The 21,349-nt window shown below is 38.0% G+C and overlaps 1 protein-coding gene across 1 annotated transcript in view; it reads left to right on the top strand.

Annotated features, from left to right (window-relative positions):
• LOC133775472 (disintegrin and metalloproteinase domain-containing protein 32-like) overlaps nucleotides 1-21,349 on the top strand; it is a 206,235-nt gene that overhangs the window by 133,832 nt on the left and 51,054 nt on the right. The window contains exons 18-22 of the mRNA XM_062213813.1: nucleotides 3,111-3,197; nucleotides 13,627-13,720; nucleotides 14,675-14,824; nucleotides 17,229-17,333; nucleotides 18,051-18,093. Coding sequence (XP_062069797.1) covers nucleotides 3,111-3,197; nucleotides 13,627-13,720; nucleotides 14,675-14,824; nucleotides 17,229-17,333; nucleotides 18,051-18,093 — 479 coding nt within the window. The remainder of the gene's footprint in view (nucleotides 1-3,110; nucleotides 3,198-13,626; nucleotides 13,721-14,674; nucleotides 14,825-17,228; nucleotides 17,334-18,050; nucleotides 18,094-21,349) is intronic.

The following is a 21,349-nucleotide window of genomic DNA, read 5'->3' as shown; positions in this document are numbered from 1 at the left end:
CATTTTTCTTTTCACAGTCCCAGTTCATAAGCTCCACACATTCACTAGGTCTTAACCTCCTGTTATTTTCCCCACCAGAGTCAGGCTTTTCTGCTTGGCTGAAGGTGGGGCACAGCTCTGGGATGGCGCAGCTGTTACATACTTCCAAAATGGGACCTGCTGTATTGTTTTCCCCACCTTTTTAAGGTGCGTGGACAGAGAGAACCGTGTCCATATCATCCTTTTTTTTACCTCTCTCTAGTTAGGCTGGTGAACTTTCCCCCATGGAGCTTCAAGCCTCGTTCCCTCTCGGCTCGTCCTGCCACTATTCCTCCAGTGTCTCGGGCTACTGTTGTTTTACCTCACCTCCTTTTCCAGCGCTGGTCATAGACTTGGCGGCTGGGGTCCCAAGCCAGGGGCGCCCGTGTCCTCCACTTTGCTCCACCCTGTCCCACTAGTTCTGGAAGAGTTTCCTCTGCAGTTTTTTCCCTAACTCTTCCCTGAGATTACAGTATCTCCAGTTTTATTAATCTATCTTTTCCCAGACTTTCAGTGCACTCCCTCCCTATTCTGCCATCTTCTCAGTTGCTAATTTAATAAGAATAGCAGCGTTTTTATAGCACGGAATATTCTGTGAGCTATTGTGTGAAAACAAATTTTCTCAGTTTTTTGTGATATTATAAGTTATATACAATAAAATATTCTTGACAATTTTGTTTTTCTAAGTCAGCATTCTTATATAGTAGGGCTCTTATCTCAATTTCAACTCTGCCAGGGATACAGAAGTGGTTGTTAAATGCACGCCATTGCCAATTTTCAGTGAGAAGTGTTTAAAAAGGTTAAATTGAGTGTTCTAAAAGATTAAATTGGAGGCAGCATTGTACTGCAGTGGGTTAAGCACTACTTGAGATGCTGGCACGCCAAGGTGGAGCAATTGTTCCAGTTCCTGCTGCTCTCTTTCTAATCTAGCTGCCTGCTACATGCCTGGGAAAGCATTGGGCAGTGGCCCAAAACCTGGGGGCTTGTTAATCATGTGGGTGGGCCATACTCCTGGCTTTCGCCTAGCCCATCCATGTCCTCTCTGTAAATCTGCCTTTCAAGTAAATAAAGTAAGTCATTTTAAAAAAGGTTAGATTCGGTTTATAAAGCTTTTGTGATTCCATTTCTTTGAACACAGCTGTCCTCTGTTTTAATGTTTGTAAGGAGGCACTCTCTTGTTCATTATCGCATTTTAACTTAGAAACAACAAATGTTATTTACTTTTTAAAAATAACATTTTTTAGAAAAAAAAAGGATTCTTTTACTCATGTGAGAAAACTGCAGTCTAGGGAATTTGAGATTGCTGGTATTGATGGAGTTAGGAATATATCCTTAGTAGTCGACTAATACACTTTATTTTTGAAATTAAAACTTTTTTTGACAGAGAAAGAGAGACAGAGAAGCATGGCATACTGAGACAGTGAGAGAACCCTTACCCACTGGTTCTCTCCAGAAAAGCCAGGAAACTTAGGGCATGCTTTCACTTTAGGTGGCAGTGATTCTATCCCTTGAGGCATCATTTGTGGTCCACCACAGTGCAAATTAGGAGGAATTCAGAATCAAGAGTGGAGCTGGGACTCAAACCCAGATATTTTTAATCACTAGATTAAATGCCTACACCTACTTACTCCTTCTTTAAAGTTAAAAGCACCATGTCTGCATTTTTGACATTTCATAATAAAATAATATCATTAGATTTAATAGTTTTTATTATTTTCATTTCAAAGTCTGGGGGAGGAAGGCAGAGATAAGGAAGGTGAGGGGGAGAGAGAGAGAGAGAGAGAGAGAGAGAGAGAGAGAGAGAGAGAGAGAGAGAGAGAAATCTGCAGCCACACCAAAGCTGGATTACTGAACTCAGTCTTGGTCTTCCACATGGGTGAGAGTGACCCAAGAACTTGAAATGTCTGCTGCATCCTAGAGCAATAGGAACAAGCTGAATCAGAAGTAAAGTAGCTGGAACGTGAAATAGTGACTTAACATTTGAATCAAATACTAGTCCTATTATATTTTAACAAAAATTCTATTATCTATGTTAAATACTTAGGCGATTCTATTAATACCTCATAATTTATGGAAACCTGTGCCATGATATATTAAATTGATTTTCTTTCTATGCAAAATTTTTGCATACAATGAATGCAAGACATTCTTTATTTCTCTGCTCAAGAATAGTTTTGTTAGATTCCATGGTATTATAATGAAGAGTGGTTCTTTGTTTATGTTTTTTTTTCCATGATAGCCAATCTACTTTCATTAATATTCACCATGTTCTATCCTCACCTTTTCTTTTTTTTTTCCACAGGCAGAGTGGATAGTGATAGAGAGACAGAGAGAAAGGTCTTTGCCATTGGTTCACCCTCCAATGTCCACCATGGCCAGCGCGCTGTGGCCAGCGCACTGTGCTGATCCAAAGACAGGAGCCAGGTGCTTCTCCTGGTCTCCCATGGGGTGCAGGGCCCAAGCACTTGGGCCATCCTCCACTGCCTTCCTGGGCCACAGCAGAGAGCTGGACTGGAAGAGGGGCAACCGGGACAGAATCTGGCGCCCTGACCAGGACTAGAACCTGGTGTGCCGGTGCTGCTAGGCAGAGGATTAGTCTGTTGAGCCATGGCACCAGCCTTATCCTTACCTTTTCAAAGAATTATATATTTTAGTTTAGTTTTAGTTTTATAGCACAGTTGAGTGTATGATACAACAAGTTTCCCAATGTCCCATGCCATCTATATTGCACACAACCCACCCCACTGTCCACAACCAACATCAGGGTAATACTGTTTTTACAATTGGTATGATTATATTGACTCATCATTATCAACCAACATGCATAGTTTACATTAGTGTTACCTGGAACATCCTGAAATTCTTGGAGATTAAATAAAATGCTTTTAAATAATTCTGATTGAAAAAACTGTCACTGAAATTCTATTTTCAACTAAAGGAAAATGAGACTTCTCCAAATTGGTGGAGCACAGCAAATTTGGTGCCTGGAAGGGAAATTTATAGTATTGAATGATTATGATTTTATGTTATGAATTTTAATGTTATGTTGTCTGAACTCTAAATTAGAAACTTTTTGGTATGTTTTTCTTTAGATTTGTGTAAATAAAAGGTGTGTGGAAGTAAAAGGACTTAAAGCTATGGCAAAAAATTGTAGTGATACATTGTGCCATGGAAATGGAGTAAGTAAACACGTTTTCCTGAATCACATCTCTCTTGGCCTCTAACCATTCTTGAGTTTATCAGTGTTTATTGGGTGCCTACTTGTGCTAGGCCCTGCAGTATTCAGCTTAAATGTGGAGCTGAACCGAATTAATAAACTCAGCAGCTATAATACATTTGGATTTAGGCTCTAAAACTTGGGGGAAATTACAGATTTCCTATTTAACTTATTACCCTTTATCTGCCCAACCTGTCACAATTTCAGTATCACACACTAGAGTGTTGCATTTGTCAGAGTTGATGACCTCCACTAACACATAAAAGCAACATGCAAAGTCAGTAGTTTGCATTGGGTTCACTCTTTTTTTTTTTTTAACTTTTATTTAATGAATATAAATTTCCAAAGTATAGCTTATGGGTTACAATGGCTTCCCCCCTCCCATAACTTCCCTCCCGCCCGCAACCCTCCCCCCTCCCGCTCCCTTTCCCCTTCCATTCGTGTAAAGATTCATTTTCAATTCTTTTTGTACACAGAAGATCAGTTTAGTATATATTAGGTAAAGATTTCAACATTTTGCCCATATAGCAACATCAAGTGAAAAAACTACCATTGGATTACTAATTATAGCATAAAATAGCAATGTACAGCACATTAAAGACAGAGATCCTACATAATTTTTTTTTTCAAAATAATTAATTTTCTATGCCTTTTCCATTTTAACACCAGGTTGTTGTTTTTTTTTTTTTTCATTTCCAATTCTCTTTATACACAGAAGATCACTTCAGTATATAATTAGCAAAGACCTCATCAGTCTGCGCCCACACAGAAACGCAAAGTATAAAAATACTGTTTCAGTACCAGTCGTAGCATCACTTGGCTTTAGACGACACATTGGGGACAGATCCCGCATGGGGTGTAAGTACACAGTGACTCCTGTTGCTGACTTAACAATTTGACACTCCTGTTCATGGCGTCAGTAATCTCCCTGGGCTCCAGTCATGAGTTGCAAGGGCTATGGAAGCCTTTAGGGTTCGCTGACTTTGATCTTATTCCGATAGGGTCATAGTCAAAGTGGATGTTCTCTCCTCCCTTCGGAGAAGGGTACCTCCTTCTTTGATGGCCCCGTTCTTTCCACTGGGATCTCACTCACAGAGATCATTCACTTAGGTCTTTTTTTTTTTTTTCCATGGTATCTTGGCTTTCCATGCCTGCTATACTCTCATGGGCTCTTCAGCCAGATCTGAATGCCCTGAGGGCTGATTCTGAGGCCGGAGTGTTGTTTAGGACATCTGCCATCCTATGAGTCTGCTGTGTATCCCACTTCCCATGTTGGATCTTTCCCTCCCTTTTTGATTCTATCAGTATTAGCAGATACCTATCTTGTTTGTGTGATCTCTTTGACTCCCAGACCTATCAGAGCTATCAATTGTGAGCTGAAATTGATCACTTGGACTAGTGTGATGGCATTGGTACATGCCACCTTGATGGGATTGTGTTGGAATCCCCTGGCACATTTCTAACTCCACCATTTGCGGCCAGTCCGATTGAGCATGTTCCTGATTGTTCACCTCCTCCCTCTCTTTTTCCACTCTTAGATTTAACAGGGATCACTTTTCAGTTAAAATTTAAACACCTGAGAATAATTGTGTGTTAATTACTGAGTTCAACCAATAGTACTAGAACAACAAGAACAACAACGAATACTATAAAGGATAGAGTATTACATTGTACATCTAAAGTCAGGACAGGAGCTGATCAGTTCATTGTTGCTTATAGTGTCCATTTCACTTAACAGGTTTTCTCTTTGGCGCTTAGTTGTCACCGATCAGGGAAAACAAATGATATTTTTCTCTTTGGGACTGGCTTAATTCACTGAGCATGATGTTTTCCAGATTGCTCCATCTTGTTGCAAATGACTGGGTTTCATTGTTTCTTACTGCTGTATAGTATTCTATGGAGTACATGTCCCATAATTTCTTTATCCAGTCTACTGTTGATGGGCATTTGGGTTGGTTCCAGGTCTTAGCTATTGTGAATTGAGCTGCAATAAACATTAATGTGCAGATGGCTTTTTTATTTGCCAAATTAAATTCCTTTGGGTAAATTCCAAGGAGTGGGATGGCTGGGTTGTATGGTAGGGTTATGTTCAGGTTTCTGAGGAATCTCCAGACAGACTTCCATAGTGGCTTAACCAGTTTGCATTCCCACCAACAGTGGGTTAGTGTCCCTTTTTCCCCACATCCTCTCCAGCATCTGTTGTTGGTAGATTTCTGAATGTGAGCTATTCTCACCGGGGTGAGATGGAACCTCATTGTGGTTTTGATTTGCATTTCTCTGATTGCTAGTGATCTTGAACATTTTTTCATGTGTCTGTTGGCCATTTGGATTTCCTCTTTCGAAAAATGTTTATTGAGGTCCTTGGCCCATCTCTTAAGTGGGTTGTTTGTTTTGATGACCTCCACTAACACATAAAAGCAACATGCAAAGTCAGTAGTTTACATTGGGTTCACTCTTGATGTTACTCATTCTATGGATTTTGACAAATACTTTATAATGTACACTCTACAGAATATGTAGAAATACAGAATATGCCCTAGAATATGTATCTTATATATCATCCATCTTTATTTTTTTTAAAATTTTGATTTAATGTTTGAAAAGCAAAGCAAGAGTGAAAGAGATACAGAAAAGTTGAAAATGTTTGTACACTATGCAACCGATAAAGGATTAATATCCAGGATATATAAAGTGCCCAAGAAACTCAGCAACAGCAAACTAACGATCCAGTTAAGAAATGGGGAAAGGACATAAATGGGCACTTTTTAAATGATGAAACACAAATGGCTAACAGACGAATGGAAAGAGGCTTAGGATCACTAGCAATCAGGGAAATGCAAATAAACACCTAGATGAGGTTTCGCCTTATTCCAGTTTGAATGGCTATCATCCAAAAAATCAATCAATCAATGCTGGTGAGGATGTTGAGAAAATAATACCCCTAATACATCATTGGTTGGAATGTAAAATAGAACAGTCATTATGGAAGACAGTATGGAGATTCCTTAAAAATATGCAAATAAATCTACCAGCCACCTCCTCTTGGGAATTTACCCAAATGAAATGAAATCAGCATACGAAAGACTATCTATATCCCCCATGTTTATAGAAGCTCAATTCACAATAGGTAAGACATGGAATCAACACTGATGTCCCTCAACTGAGGACTGGATAAAGAAAACGTGGTATATATATAGTATGGAATGCTACTCAACCATAAACAAGAATGAATTCCTGCCTTTTGCAACAAAATGGATTCCATTGGAAACCATTATACTTAGTGAAAGAAGCCCAACCCCAAAAGACAAATATTTGTTTTTTCTGATATGTGGTAGTTAATATAAAAATATAAGAATGAAATGGATATCTTTTTTGTAATAACTGTTTTTATGCCTTGTTTTTATCCTGTGGAACAGTGCTCCTTCTACTTTTTACTTGTGAAATATTATTATTAGTGGTCTATTAAAACTGTGATTATAAGTAAATGGAAATTATGTCTTTTTTTTTCCAAAAGTAAAAGACAAAAAAGAAGAAAGAACAAGGGGGAATTGAGGGAGGGAAGAGGTTGGGATAGATGTGTGATTATCTTCTTAGAATTTTATCTATGAAATACACAAAATCTGCCCTATATATTAAAAGATTTTAAAAAATCAGCAAGAGAGAGCAAAGGAGGACATGCACACACACACATAATTTTTCATGATATGGATCATCTTTCTCTGTTTCTGTTTGCAGTATATTCTGAAATATCATCTATAACACTGGCCACATGAGACAAATTATTTCAATTTTTGTTTGTCTTTGAAGATATTTACCTATATTTATAAATGTGTTTATACTTTAATCAGTTTAATATTCTGGGTTGACAATTTTGTTTTCTTTAAGAAATTGGACTATAGTGTTTTTGCTGAGACATCTGCTGCCTATCTAATTGGAGATCATTTTTCTTCTTGCACATTTTAGAATATTTTGTTTATGTTTTACTTTTGAAAGTTGGAATGTAATATGTTGTGGTGAATGCCTTCTCTGATTATATCTATTTGGGGCTAAAATTGCTTCCTGTGCTTGGATGTGCATGTCTTTCTCCAGATTAGGGAAAGTTTCTCCTGTTATTTCACCTAATAAGCTTTCTACAGGGCCAGGGCTGTGGTGTAGTGGGTAAAGCCGCCACCTGCAGTGCCAGCATCCCATATGGGTGCCAGTTCGAGTCCAGACTGCTCATCTTCCAATCAAGCTCTCTGCTATGGCCTGGGAAACAATAAAAGACACCCCAACTCCTTGGGCCTCTGCACTCACGTGGGAGACCTGAAAGAAGCTCCAGGCTCCTGGTTTTAGATCGGCACAGCTCCAGCCATTGTGGCCAACTGGGGAATGAAGCAGTGGATGGAAGACCTCTCTCTCTCTCTCTCTCTCTCTCTCTCTCTGGAAGACCTCTCTCTCTCTCTCTCTCTCTCTCTCTCTCAATCTCTCTCTCTCTCTGGCTCTCCTTCTCTCTCTGTGTAACTCTCTCAAGTAAATAAATCAATCTTAAAGTTTTCTAAGCCAATCTGTTCCCATTCCTTTGGGACCTTATAAGACATATATTAGGTTATTTGATGATATCCAATAAATATGGAATACTGCTTTTGGGTGTTTAAAATTACTGTCTATATCTTTCTACTCATCTATAATGCATTTCAAATGCAGATATCAAAAACATTGAATGGATAAGGAATAACCTCCTCAATGAATATTTGTGGGAAAATGAATATTGATACATAGAAGAATGAATCTAGACGCCTCCACCCAGTTCTCACTAAAATGCAAGAAATCAACTCAAAATTTTCAAAGCCAGGATTGTCAGGTGTGAAACCTTGAATCCTCTAGAAGAAAACCCAGAAAACATTTCATTCAGTTGGTTGAGGCGATGAATTTTGGTTAGGATTTCAGAAGCAAAACCTAACTTTCTATCAAATCAAAACAAACAATCAAAGAGGGAAGATACCACTCCCAGAATTAGAGAAAATATTTGAAAATCCTTCACCCAGTAAGGTATTATTGTCCAGAATATATATAGAAGTAAAAGAAAAAAGAGCAAAGAGCCACCAAATAACCTAGCTAAAAATAGGCAAAGGATCTCAATATATGTCTCTTAGGAGAAGACACACAAATGGCCAATAAATATCTGCAAGAGATGCTCAAAAGCACTTATATCAGAAAAGTGAAAATCAAAAGCTTAAACAATTAATTTATCCTGGTGAAGAAGGCTATTATTATTTATAAATTAAAAAATACCAAATATTGATGAGGATGTGGAGTAAGAGGAACTCTTAGACTCTCTGAGTGGAAATGTAAATTTATATAATCATTATGGAATATATATGGTTCTGTAAAGCTAAAAAATATATAGTTTCTTATAACTAAAAAAATACCATGTGATTCAGCTATCTCATTGCTGGGTATATGTAAAAGAAAACAAATCAGTTTATTAAAGGGACATATACACTCCCATGTTTATTACAACACTATAATAGCTTAGAGATGAAATTAAGAACATGTCCATTGGTGGATTAATGGACAAAGAAAACATTGTGTATATGTGTATATATAATGGAACATTCATCAAAACATTTAGCCCTGTTATTTGCAACAAAGTTGATGAAAAGCGAGGATTTTATATCATGTGAAATATGGTAGAGACAGAAAGATAGTACCACATGTTCTAATTCTTTTCTGAAATTTTAAAAGGCTAATTTTATTAAAGTAGTATAATTTGTAGAAGAGAGTATAATGGTGATTATTGCAGGCTGGAAAAGGTTTGAGAGAAGGGGTAGATAGAATCGTTAAATTACTGATACAAACATGCAGTTATATAGGAGGAATAAGTTCTGGTGTTCTACAGCATAGTAGAAAACTTCCCACCTCCTGAATGATGTATGGAAATCCAGATACAAGAAGCTCAAAAGGTTCCTAACCAGATTTACCCCAAGAAAAAGTCATTCTGCAAGGCATATTATAATCACATTGTCAAAATTTAAAGACAAGAAGAGAAACATAGAGACAGAGAAAAGTTGTCAAGTTACGCATAAACAAAAGCCTGTGAAGCTAACAACAGACTTCTCAGCAGAAATCCTATGATCAAAAAATTACGGGATCATTTATCTGAGGTCTTGAAAGAAAAAACAAAACTAATGAATAATATATCCAGCAAAACTCTCCTTTAGAAAGTGAGGGAGATACAAAATCTTTCCCAGCATTCAAAAGCTAAAGGAATTCATGACAACCAGAGGAGCTCTACAAAATCCTGGATCTCAACATTGAAAGTACAAGGATAATAACAGCCATTATGAATACATACTACAGTACGGAATTTATTAACAGTAGATATGCAAAAGAGAAAGAGAATAGAATCCTACCTTATCATAAGAAAAAGCCACCAAAACATGAAAATAAGTTAAGAAGAATGGCAGAATGAAACAGAATATAGAAAACAATCCATTAGCAACCCACATGGATTTGTGCATTGAGTGATGTATTTCATTTCCACACTACAATGTGCTCCAAGCCCAGGTTAGAGATGAGTCTCATGATGTCTCTTTGCTGGTTCAGAGATCTTACATGGGGAGTAAGTGCACAGTGACTCCTGTTGTTGATTTAACAATTGACACTCTTGTTTATGGTGTTAGTAATCACCCGAGGCTCTTGTCATGAGCTGCCAACGCTATGGAAGCCTCTTGAGTTCGCCTACTCTGATCTTATTTAGACAAGGCCATAGTCAAAATGCAAGTTCTCTCCTCTCTTCAGAGAAAGGTACCTCCTTCTTTGATTGCCTATTCTTTCCGCTGGGATCTCACTCACAGAGATCTTTTATTTAAGTCATTTATTTTTTTTTTGCCACATTGTCTTGGCTTTCCATGCCTGAGAAACTCTCATGGGCTTTTTAGCCAGATCCCAATGCCTTACAGGCTGATTGTGAGGCCCAAGATGCATAGTTTCTCAAGATTTAATTTTCAGACTCCCTAGAGTTAATGACATGTAAGTAGTAATGTGAAAATTAACCCCCTGGACTTTCATGTCCCTTTTTTTAAACAAATAAATTGCCTATTTTTGTTAATATTTTTAAAAGGAAGAGAGAAACAGCAAGAGAGCAAGCAATCTCATCTGCTGTCTTACTCTCCAAATGCCCACTACAACTGAGGATGAGCCTGTTCAAAGCCAGGAACTCAAGATCAATCTGTATCTCCAGGTTTTCAGCAAGGACACAAGTACTTGACCCATCACTTGCTGTCCTCAGGGACACACATTAGCAGGAAGTTGGGAAGAAGAGCAGAGCTGGGACTCTACCGTAGTCATGCTATGTGATGCAGGCATGCCCTGCAGCAGCTTAACTTCTATGCCAAAATACCACGCCCTAACTGCTGTTTCTAAGACTGATTCAAGGACTGGGGCATGAAAAATACCATATTAGCTATGATCTTGTTTCACCAGAAAGTAAGATAATGTTCAAAGAATGTTGGAATTCAGGCACAGAGAGGCAACTACCATGTGCCCCCACTTATATGTGAAATCTGAAATAGGTGATCTCACAGAAATGCAGAGTATAATACTTGTTACTGGGAATGGGATGGGGAGAAGCTGGTCAACAGGTAACTGAGTTATATTTAGAAGGAAGTAAGTTCTGGTCTTCTGTGGGACAGTAGGGTGATAGTTAACAGTAATGCATTGTTTATTTTAAAGTGGTTAGAAGAGGACTTTTAATGTATTCATCATAAATTGATAATAAAAGATTAAGGAGATTTATATTCTAATTTCCTGAATTGAACCTTAGTCAGTGTATACATGAAACAAAACATCACATTGTACCTCATACATATGTATAAATGTTATATAAAATTAATTTAGAATAATGTTGCTGGTATCATAAAGATAAAATTCAGTTTGATAGGGCTTCTACCAACCAAATATGAGGGAAATTATTCATCTATATAAATAATGATAATAATGAGTTGTGGCACATTGAGTAAAGTAATACCTTTTATTTTAATAAATGGTAAATAATAATTTGGGTAAATGAAAATATTGCATATTTATAACATAACTTACTTTATTAATATACCAATAAAGAATTTGTTTTTTTTTAATGAGGGAAACTATTCCTAATGTTATAATCAGTATTGAAGGAGTTATCAGTGGATTCTAACTAGTGTAAAAAAGTTTTTAAAGATGAAATTAGGCAGAAAAAGAGAAAGGAAGTAACAGAGCCCACCTATCCTTTTGTTTACTCCACAAGTGACTGCAACCCAATCCAGGATCACAATCCAAGTCCCCACATGGTGACAGGAACCCAATTACTTGAATAATCTTCACTGCCTTTACTGATCTGCATTAGAAGGAAGTTGCAATTAGGAATCCATGCTGGCAGTGAAAACAATATTCCAGTTTTGGACCTTGGTATCTTAACTGCTAGGTCCAATGCCCACTTCTGGGCAACTGTTTTGTGAGGTATTTATACAATTTGAAAATATCTCCCTAAAATGGCATATTAATTGCAAATGACTACTAAAACTGTATAGTAGGAAATCTTGGAAAATAGTATCTTGCAAAAAATTCAAAGTAACAGTGACAGTATTTTGTGACAAATTTGACATCATGTGTCTCCTGAGAAGTTTTTAATGTAGTTCAGGGATACAATATTCATGATATTACATTGAGACTAAGATCCAACTAAGACCAAGAAGTTGAGAGATGCTTTATTTCATTTTGAAAGAGAGCCCAACATAGTCAAGAGCGTAGACTGTGAAACCAGATTCCATGGGTTTAAATTCTGGTTCTATCACTGACTAGTACTTCTGGCGAGTCAAATACATATGCCTTAGTTTCTTCATTTTTAAAGAGCAGATAATAATATCCTTTACATCACAGGGCTATTGGGAAGGTTTAATGAATAAATCAATACAAAGTACTCAGAATAGGCTCACAGTCACTGCAATACACCTACTTACTATTGATTAATTCACACCTATTTACTATTGATTAATTCACACCTATTTACTATGGATTAATTCACACCTACTGACTATTGATTAATTTAATTTTGGATCCCCAGAAACTATTGGTTCCTAATGTTATGTGGGATCTAAGTATTTCTTGTCCTTTTGAAATACAAAATATCTTGACTTTACACATCAAATAGGGTGTAGCAATTCAGAATTTTCCTGGGATTCTTGCATTTCATAATATGGTGCCTAGATTTCAATACTGGCTCTGTTATTGTTTCTTGCTTTCTGCTGATGTGCATCCTGGAAGGCAGCAGGTGAAGGTCTCAAATAGTTGGGTCCCCACCATCTACATGGGAGATCCAGACTGAGTTCCTGGTTCCTAGATTTAGCCTGACCCAGTCCCAGCTGTTGTGAGAATCTGAGGAGTGAAACATCAGATGAGAGAACTATCATCTCTTTTTCTATCTCTGTCTCTATCTCTCTAGATCACTATATCTCTGTATATATCTATATCGTTATCAACTCTATTTCTCTCTATATTTCAAATAAAATATCTGTATACATAATTTTTCAATCTTGATTAAGGGTGATTAGTATTTAACCACCAGCCTGGGGAATGGTACAGTTCTCTGTGCGGGCAGAATATGTCAAAGTGCCAACATGGACTCACTGAACATGGAGAAGAGAAGAGCTATTCACAGTTAGCTCTGAGAGCTGGTACAAGATCTCTCAAGCACCTCACTGGAAGGGTCACACAGTTTCATTCAAAATGTAAATGCACATTAAATTTAGTGGTAGACATTTGAAGGTTTTAAACTTCCTTAATGTGAATACTGTGAACTTCATTTTATAGATCATTTTATTCCTATTTCTTTTTGTTTGTTTTGTTTTAAATTTTTATTTTTTAAAAATTCCATGTATTTCATGTATACAGATTTAGGAACATAGTGGGACTTCCCACCTTATCCTCTTTCCCACTCATGCTCAACATTCATCCTCCTCCCTCTTCCTGTTCCCACTCTTCATTTTTACAAAAATCTATTTTCAGTATACTTTATACTCATAAGTTTAACCCTACACTAAGTAAATAGTTCAACAAATAGTATGAATAAGAAATACTGTTCATCAACAGTAGAGATACGGGCTGTAAATAATCATCAAAACTCAAATGTGAATTTCACTCAAATACATTACATTTGAGGTACTCTATTAGTTACCACAGATCAGGGAAATCATAGAAATGCATTTTTGTGTAGGATACCAAGTATTTAATTTGAATATTATTTGATAAATAAATTACATAAATTAAATCACATTAGTTGAAAACACAAAACTAAGCATGTTGACCATATGATAGTTTCACTTTCTATGAAAAAACACTTTACTAATTTAGATTTTTAAAAATTATCCTAGAGGTGCACAAGCTTGGGGACATGCCATTGTAAATCAGGCTTCTCTGGAAAAAATTGCAATCAGAGTTCACGAGGATCATTGCCTTGGAAAATTGGTAAATATCTATCTCTTTAGATAGCCATTTAATGTAATTCTGACTCCCTTCACCCCAGTTTTGCAACTAAGAAAAGAGACTAATATTTGAAGTGAGCAGGTAATTATACTTCTTTCAAGGAATGTAAACAAAGCACATCTTCTTAGACTTACTCTTTTCTAATATTAAAATACAATGATTGAAGCAGTCTTATTTTAAAATTTCTCTTTGATGATAATACTGATATTCTTATTTAGAATATTTTCAACTTTCCCTTCCATCTTTATGATTCACCCTAGAAAAGCTTTTAATATGTGTCTAGTATTTTTACTGTATTCCTGTTATACTGGTAGAAAAATTATGAAATTATTTTACTTCAAAGATTTTATAAATTAAACTTGAAAAGTCTATAAGTTACTGCTTAACAGATGACTCAAAGGACACTAGCATAGTGTTCTGTCTGTTTAACATAGGTTTATTTTCGTTCTTTCATTCCATTATTGATTTAGCAGATATTTATCAAGCTCTTAATATATGCCAGCTGATACTCTAGGCACTGGGGATGTATAGTAAGTAAAGTAAATACATTAATCCTAATGAGCATGTAGGTCTGCCAACATTATCTTAAGGGGAAAAAAACAGAGCATTGTCAGTCTATTGGAAATGCTTTGGTAATCTAATCCTTTGAAAACCTATAACCATGCACATTTGGATAACATTGTATTGTTCAGGTTTCTTGTTCACTTATTGTGTTACCTTGAGAATTTGCTATATCAGTTGTATAATATAGTATACTTTGGAATTTTCTGGGGCGTGACTTCCATGTTTTTAAAATAAAAAATTGTAGAAATAGTTTCAAATGATGTTTATCTAGATTAATTTTGCTATGTTCTTCGGATAACAGGAATATTGTAATTTATTCCAACTTGAAAGTAAAGTTGAATACTTCATTTTGTAATTTGATTTTTTTTTTAGATTTAAAGAAAGGCAAACCTTCTAGGAAGGCTGAAAAACATTGGTTTCTAGGTTTGTATATTGGTCTGCCTATTCTCTTCATAGCCACTGCAATAATCACAGCATGGGATAGGTTGAAAAAACGTTCTGTCAAGGAAGAGGAATCAATAAGTAACGAGTAAGTTGAATTTGGGTTCTGGGGTTATCTTTAGCAGCATTTGACGCTAGTAATGTGTGAGACAATATCATGAACAGCAACAATACATTTTCCTGAGATTTTGAGTACTATCAGTGTTTAATTTTGTGAGAGTTGTCAGTCCTAGAGAAAAATTCCATGTACTGTAATGTACTCTGTGGCTGTAGGGTGGAAGGCTCTGTACAGTTAAGCCGCTAGGTCTATTTGGTCTATAGTGTAGATTAAACAGTTTCCTTGTATTTTGGGTTTTTTTAAAGATTGTTTTTATTTTACTTGAAAGTGAGAGTTACATAGAAAGAGAAGGAGGCAGAGAGAGGGGTGGGGAGGTCTTCCATCCGCTGGTTCACTCCCCAGTTGGCCGCAAAGGCCTGAGCTGAGCCAATCTGAAGCCAGGAGCCAGGAGCCTCCTCCAGGTCTCCCACGTGGGTGCAGGGGCCCAAGGTCTTGCACCATCTTCCATTGCTTTCCCAGGCCATAGAAGAGAGCTGGATAGGAAGTGGAGCCGCTGGGACTGGAACTGGTACCCATATGGGATGCTGGCACAGCAGGCGGTGGCTTTACCTGCTATACCACAGTGCCAGCACTTAGAGTTTCCTTGTTGATTTTCTGTCCCATTGATCTGTCCATTGCTGAAAATGGTGTATTGAAGTACCCCCATTACTATTGTATTTGAGTCTATATCTCTCTTTAAATCCCTTAACATTTATTTTTACTAGCCAAGTGCTATGTAAGTAGTACATATACATTTATAATAGTCACATATTCCTGTTGAATAGATCCTTCAATCACTATATAGTTTCCTTCTTTGTCTCTTTTAATAGTTTTTGTGTTAAAGTCTATTTAGTCTGATATTAAGATGGCAACACCAGCACTTTTTTGGTTTCTGTTAGCATGGATTAGCTTTTTCCAGCCTTTCACTTTCTGTCTGAGTGCATCTTTGTTGGTAATATGTGTTTCTTGTAGGCAGCAAATAGATGGGTTTTCTTTTTTAATCCATTCAGCCAGTCTGTTTCTTTTAACTGTGGAGTTTAGACCATTTACATTCAGTGTGATTATTGTTAAGTACCGAGTTTGCCCTGCCAAGTTTCCATGAATAGTTCTGTTTATGTATTTTGGATTTTATTTGTTCTTTTTCTGGGTAAATGTCTGTGTTCATTTCCTTTTGTAGTGATGTTCCTGTTTCTATGTGTAGCACATCGCTGAGCATTTTGTAGGCTGGAGAGTAGTTATAAATTCTTTCAATTTCTGTTTGTTGTTAAGATCCTATTTCTCCTTTATTCATAAATGAGAGTTTTGCAGGGCACACTATTCTGGGTTGACATTTTTTTCTGTTAGGAACTTGGAGTATGTCCTGCCATTCTCTCCTTTCCTGTGGGGTTTGTGATGTAAAGTCCTGAGTGAGTCTAATTGGGTTTTCTCTGAATGTAACTTATTGTTTCTCTCATACACATTTTAAGATCTTTTCTTTATATATTACTGAGGAGAGCTTGGCTATAATGTGCCCAGGTGAAGATCCTTTCTGGTCGTGTCTACTGGGAGATCTGTGTACTTCCTCTGTCCTGGATGTCTCTTTCTTTCGCCAGATTGGGGAAGTTCTCTGCTGTTATTTCATTAAGAAGGCCTTCTACTCCTTTCTTTCTTTCCATGCCTTCTGGAATTCCTAGGATCCGTATGTTGGGTCATTTGATAGAATCTTGTGGCTCTCCAAACGTTATCTCCAAATTTATTAATTTCCTCTCATGTTTTGTTTGACTGTATTATTTCCAGAAATTCGTCTTCTGGTTCTAATATTCTTTCTTCTGTCTCACTTATTCTATTGTTCAGGCTTTCCACTGCATTTTTTATTTGATCTATTGAATTCTTCATTTCTAGTACTTCATTCTGACTTCCCTTTAATATCTAAATTTCTTGGGAACACTTTTCATTTAGATCATGAGTGTGTTTCTGACGCTTAATTTTCTGAATTCTGTTTCTGACATATCCTTGATCTCATCTTCTTCAGCTTCTATTGTTGAAGAAGAATTGTAGTGTCCCTTTGAGGGGCTCATACTGTCTTCCTTATTCTTATTAGGGTTTTTTCTCTTTTTTTTGTTTTTTGTTTTTTGTGGTTTTTTTTTTTTTTTTGCATTTCTGGTTGCTTTTCTCTTTAACATATGTCTTGGTGCTAGTGGTGCGATTTCACTCTGCTATGAGCTGCTATGTGTCTGTGTGTTGCAAGTGTAAGTGCACAGCCCTGTCTCCAGAAGTCCTGCTCACTTCTCAAGAGTGATAGAGAGCTTTGGTGCACTAAACCCCACCTATTGGGGCTGGCCTCACTTCTCACTGGTGTGTGAAACAAGCTCAACATTTTGATATTCAAGACTTCTCCTTGTTGTACAGCTTGCGTGGAGGTGGTGGAAATTACTCTGAAATGTAGTGATCCTCATTCCTTGGTGGAGGGTGCTGTGAAGTGGCCCCCACAATTGATGGATGTATGCATGGCAGGTAAATGTGGTAGCTTTCTGCTTACATTCAAAGATGTAAACAAACAATATGGCTTTTCCCAGGTGGCTGCAGGTCCACCTGGGGGTAGGGGGAAGACATAGATGGACAGAGGCATGCCCAACCTCTCCATTTGTTCCCCTATTCTTCCCATTTGGAACTTCAAACAGTTCACTAGGCTCCAATGCCCACTGCTCTCCACAGCTCCATGGACTCTCAACAGCGCATCTCACCTCATTCAACCTGAGAGTTCTCCACTGCACCTCCACTGTGCCTCCACCACTTTTTGCTCCCTCGTGGTGGACCAGCTCAGTCCCTGTTGGACTCCTGGGCTTCTCTGTGTGAAATTCTCACGGATCTGTCGCCGTATTAACTCTCTATGCTGCCCCATGTGACTCGGAACATCCTGTTGCTATACTGCCATCTTGGCCCACTGAATTTCTTTCACTCATGAATTTGCCACTCATCGCTTCTGAGTAATCTTATGATTGTTCATTTGAATTCCTTTTCAGGCATTTCATCAATTTCTTTGTCTTCTTTTTCTAATATTGAAGTGTTGTGTTCCTTTGGGGAATATTGTTGCTTCCTTGTTCTTCTTTCTTACACTTCTGTGTTTATCAATAGGCATTTGTGGAAACACATGGTTGTCTCCATTAATGGTTATATCTTTGTATTATGCCTTTGTGTCTTAGTGGTATTCTATGTCGTATTGTCCTTCAGTGAATACCCAGAGTTGTGTCCTGGATGGAGCCAAGGAGCTCTGGTGAGTACTCAAGCATGGAATGTGAGTCTATGGTGACACCCAATTTGAGTGTCATATAACTCCTCCAATGCCAGCTCTGGGGAGTATATGATCATTCATATTGGCATAATGAGAACCTCACTTCCTCTCTTCCAAGTGTTAGCGCACAATGGGTACAATCCTCACCCATGCTGGTGCAGCAAACACACAAAGGATCTCTGCAGTCCTCAGTGTGAGCCTAGAACCCTCTACAATGACCCACCACAGGGAGAAAGAGAGCTCTAAGTCTCTGACACCTGACCCAGTGATTGATCAGAGATTCAGCTAAACCCCACAACCTTTCGTGTTCTCACTGGATTCCCACAGTCACTGTGTATAAGGCTCTCACAGTTACAGGTTCCAGAGGATTCCCTCTTTGCCCCACAAGCTTGCCTGGTCGATGGAAAAAGAATAGTCATTTCCAGAGCCAGCTGCTTGTGGGTGCTTCACACAGTTTGAGCCCAGAGCCTGCAGTATGTTGAGAGGATGGGGTACCACATAATGCTAAATGCGTGCCCAGCCCCCTGTCAACCCTCCTAGCAGAATCAAATTCATTGGGAAATGCAGGTTTTTCCCTCTGGTAAAATCTCCTGATTGTGCATATGGGAGTGTCTGTAGCCTCTAATAGTATCAAGATGGCATAGGTTTCCAGGCTCCCATACTGGGAGATGGGGAGAAAGAAATACACTTTTCCTTAGCTAGATTAGGTGAGTAACTTGCCTTCTGCTAGTACTTCAGGACAGACTCAAAGTCAGTGTGGTAAACAAAGGTTTCCCTCGTGCAATATCTCCAGTGGTGTGGGCTGCTGTAGTCTGCCCCCACCTTGCTCTCAGAAGCTGGTGTCACCTCCAGCCCCCAGCTGTGGGAGACACGTGTGGCATCCCCGCTCACTGCCACAAGTACACACTTTTCACTCTGCTCCACCACACTACTTTTCTTTGTGTAGAATTTCTACTACAAACTTCTTTCCAACTCTCCTCTGGTAGTACACTTTCTCTGCTTTTCTTCCACTACCTCCCCCTGGTCAGATTCAGCATAGCTTGTCCCTATTCAGACATCTTGGAATCAGATCTTTTTCTCATTGGTTAGGAAATAAACCATTGTTTTATAGGCCAAAATTTCCTTCTGTATGACTCCTCACCTTTCCTGCTGCAGAGCACAGTATCACACTGAGAGTTGTGTTTGTTGCCTAGTTTTACAATATGTGACTGCATCCATTTGGCATTTCTAGTATTGTTTTAGATGTAATTTCAAATAGCTTTACTTTGTAGATGCATTCCAATTATTAATTCTAGTTTATGTGGTATCTCTCTTTTTTCTTTTACATGAAAAGCCATCTTAGAGGTATTTATATTTTATTAATAATTTGAGGTTTTGGGTTTTGTTGATATTTCTGTATACCTTTGTTTTTGATATTGAGTTTTGATTTTTACCTCTTTTTCATTATTTCCCTTTGCTCTGCTTTCTAATATAAACTATAAAGCTGAAACTTCATTTCTGTATGTTATTTTCTCTACAATCTCCAGTTCAAAAAGTATAATTAGTGTTCAGTAATGAATTAGAACATTCTGACATGGGTGTTTGTCACAACAGTGAAACTGTCACTTCGGGATACACTCATCCTTTGTCAAAGTTTAGAGTCCTGTCTCCCCTTCCCATTCTAGCTTAGTACTGATGTGTACCCTAGAAGGCCACAGCTAAGTGCTGAGTAATATGGTTCCTGCCACCCATTTGAGACATCCAGACTGAGTTCTGGGCTCCTGGATTTGCGAATGCCCTGCCTGAGCTATAGCAGGTCATTTGAGGAGTGAACCAGTATAGGGAAGTTCTATCTGTATCTCTCTGCCTTTCAAATACATAAAAAATAAGAAAGGGAATTCCAGTATTATTTCTCATTTAAATCACGAAAGAATGTTTTCAGTATTGCCCAATTGTATGACTTGTTTTCATTATTTTAGAATCATTTTCTGATTTTATTGATGAGAGACCTGTCTGTGTGATTTAGATTATTCAATGTTGGAACTAGAAATGTAAATGTTTATAGGTGTATGCTTCATATGTATGCTCCAATGTTTTTATTTTTCAACTTTTTAAATATTTATTTATATATTTGAAAGGCAGAGTTATGGAGAGACAGGGAAAGACAGAGAGAGAGAGCGAGAGTGAGAAAGAGAGAGAGAGAGAGAGAGAGAGAGAGAGAGAGCGAGCTATCTTCCATCTATTGACTCACTCACAAGAAGGCTGCAATGGCTGGGGCTCAGGCAGGACAAAGCCAGGAGCCTGGAACTCCATCTGGATCTGCCGTGTGGGTGGCAGGGACCCAAGCACTTGGGGTGTCTTCTGCTGCTTTCCCAGATATATTAGCAGTAAGTTGCATCAGGATTAGAACAGCCAATACCTGAACTGGTGTTTACTAGGAATCATGATATCACAGGTGGTAACTTAATCCTTTGTACCACCATGCTAACCTCTGTTCTAGTATTTTTAGAATAGTTTTAAATTGTGTTGTTTCAAAATATCATTATACTTTCTGATTTTTAATTGTGTATTTAACAATTTAGTTTCCATGAGTGGTGAACTAACACTTTCAACCCATGAATTTTTTTTTTGGAAGGCAGAGTTAGTGAGAGAGAGAGAGACAAAGAGAAAGGTCTTCCTTCCATTGATTCACTCCCCAAATGGCTGCCCCAATCCGAAGCCAGGAGCCTAGAGCTCCCTCCTGGTCTCCCATGCGGGTGCAGGGCCCAAGCACCTGGGCCATCCTCCACTGCCTTCCTGGGCCACAGCAGAGAGCTGGACTGGAAGAAGAGCAACCAGGAAAGAACCGACACCCCAACCGGGACTAGAACCCAGAGTACCGCTGCCACAGGCAGTGGATTAGCTTAGTGAGCTGCAGCACTGGCCCCTATGAATTAACTTTGACTATTGAAAAATTTTTTATGTTCAAAAACATATTTTAATGCAATTATTAAGTGTATAATGTTGATTTTAGCTATATTTTCCTCATGTATTTTCTTTTTCTTCAATAATATTTTCACTGTTTTGGGTATCTATGCCAAATTTCCCTTTTAAAACTGGATTTATCTGGTGCATCTTTTTCTTATATCCTTATTCTCAGGGAGAGACAGAGAGGTCTTCCATCCGCTTGTTCACAACCCAGATGGCCACAATGGCTAGAGCTGAGCTGATTGGAAGCCAGGATCTAGGAGCTTCTTCTCTGTCTCTCCCACATAGGTTT

Source organism: Lepus europaeus, chromosome 16 (assembly GCF_033115175.1).
Source record: "Lepus europaeus isolate LE1 chromosome 16, mLepTim1.pri, whole genome shotgun sequence".
NCBI lineage: Eukaryota > Metazoa > Chordata > Mammalia > Lagomorpha > Leporidae > Lepus > Lepus europaeus.
The sequence above is the reverse complement of the archived record's forward strand: the minus strand, read 5'-3'. Positions and strand labels throughout refer to the sequence as shown.